The 1705-nt window shown below is 37.2% G+C and overlaps 1 protein-coding gene across 1 annotated transcript; it reads left to right on the top strand.

Moving 5' to 3' along the window:
- The first annotated feature begins 247 nt into the window (after positions 1 to 247).
- On the top strand, positions 248 to 1180 carry LOC112912017 (olfactory receptor 4C11). The gene has a single exon (XM_025988745.2). It carries the CDS (start codon positions 248 to 250, stop codon positions 1178 to 1180), a length of 933 nt encoding a protein of 310 aa, XP_025844530.2.
- Positions 1181 to 1705: the final 525 nt, after the last annotated feature.

Raw genomic sequence — 1705 nt, 5'->3', positions numbered from 1 at the left:
AAGAATCAAGTCCTCTTTCATTGTCGATATATTATATTGTTTCCATAAGCAATCAGTTGAATAGATTGTGAATAAATATCATGATTTCCACTTTATTCAGAAGAATACAAGGGGATTATAAAATGGAAAGTGACACTTCCATACTTCCATAATCAAGTATAAAAATTTGACCTCCAAATTCATTTCATAATATTTTTTTCTTTGCAGATTATATCTAATTTGCATTTTCTTCACTTTGCCTGAAATAATGCAGCAAAATAACAGCGTAACAGAGTTCATACTGTTAGGACTAACCCAAGATCCTATGAGACAGAAAATGATATTTGTAATCTTCTCCATTTTTTATGTGGGAACTGTGGTTGGGAATTTGCTTATTATTGTGACCATCAAGTCCAGCCGGACACTTGGGAGCCCCATGTACTTTTTCCTATTTTATTTGTCCTTTGCTGATTCCTGCTTTTCAACTTCCACAGCCCCCAGACTAATTGTGGATTCACTCTCTGCGAAAAAAATCATAACTTACAATGAGTGCATGACTCAGGTCTTTGCACTACACTTATTTGGCTGCATGGAGATCTTTGTCCTCATCCTCATGGCCGTTGATCGCTATGTGGCCATCTGTATGCCCTTACGTTACCCAACCATCATGAGACGGCAGGTCTGCACCATCCTAATTGTTCTGGCATGGATTGGATCTTTTATCCATTCTATAGCCCAGATTATCCTGGCTTTGAGATTGCCCTTCTGTGGACCCAATTTGATTGATCATTACTGCTGTGATTTGCAGCCCTTGTTGAAACTTGCCTGCATGGACACTTATAAGATCAACCTACTGTTGGTGTCTAACAGTGGGGCCATTTGCTCAAGCAGTTTTGTGATTCTGATGATCTCCTACATTGTCATCTTGCATTCCCTGCGAAACCACAGTGCAGAAGGGAGGAAAAAAGCTCTCTCTACTTGCACTTCTCACATCATTGTAGTAATCTTATTCTTTGGTCCCTGTATATTCATTTATACACGCCCCCCAACCACTTTCCCCATGGACAAGATGGTGGCCGTTTTTTATACTATTGGGACACCTTTTCTCAATCCACTTATCTACACACTGAGGAATGCAGAAGTGAAAAATGCCATGAAAAAGCTATGGCATATCAAAATTACCTCAGAAAGCAAAAGATGAATTGAGGACTTTGGTAGATACTTAATCTGTGGAAATATCAAATATGATGGAGTATATCCTGGAGTAAGTTTATCCTGTCTTTCCTGAAGAACTCTTCTGCATTACACGAAATTTCCTTATTTTTTCTCTGTACTTCTGCCCTCAAACTAGTAGCTTCCTTCATATTGTCACCAGTCATTCCTTCTTTTCCTGAAAGCTCAATTTTGACATTGCTCATTGTGAGATACTCCTCACATCTCAGTCTACACTTTGGTTGATAATAAGAAAGATATTTATACAATCACAACTCTTCAAACAGTGAGTACCCATAAATAAAGTATCGTCTGTTCTCTATGATTTGTAATTACTTCTATAGCACATTTCAAATAAGGTATCCTGCTCTCTCTTGAACACTTTCAGGGCAAATGAACTAACTTTATGTGTCAAGAAGTTCTTTTCATTATATCTTTATATAATGATATCATTAGTTATATCATTAGTTTATCTTTAAAAAGTTCCATACCAGTGGAGTAAAAGAATGTACCA

This window comes from Vulpes vulpes, chromosome 5 (genome assembly GCF_048418805.1).
Source record: "Vulpes vulpes isolate BD-2025 chromosome 5, VulVul3, whole genome shotgun sequence".
NCBI classification, from domain to species: Eukaryota; Metazoa; Chordata; class Mammalia; order Carnivora; family Canidae; genus Vulpes; species Vulpes vulpes.
The sequence above is the reverse complement of the archived record's forward strand: the minus strand, read 5'-3'. Positions and strand labels throughout refer to the sequence as shown.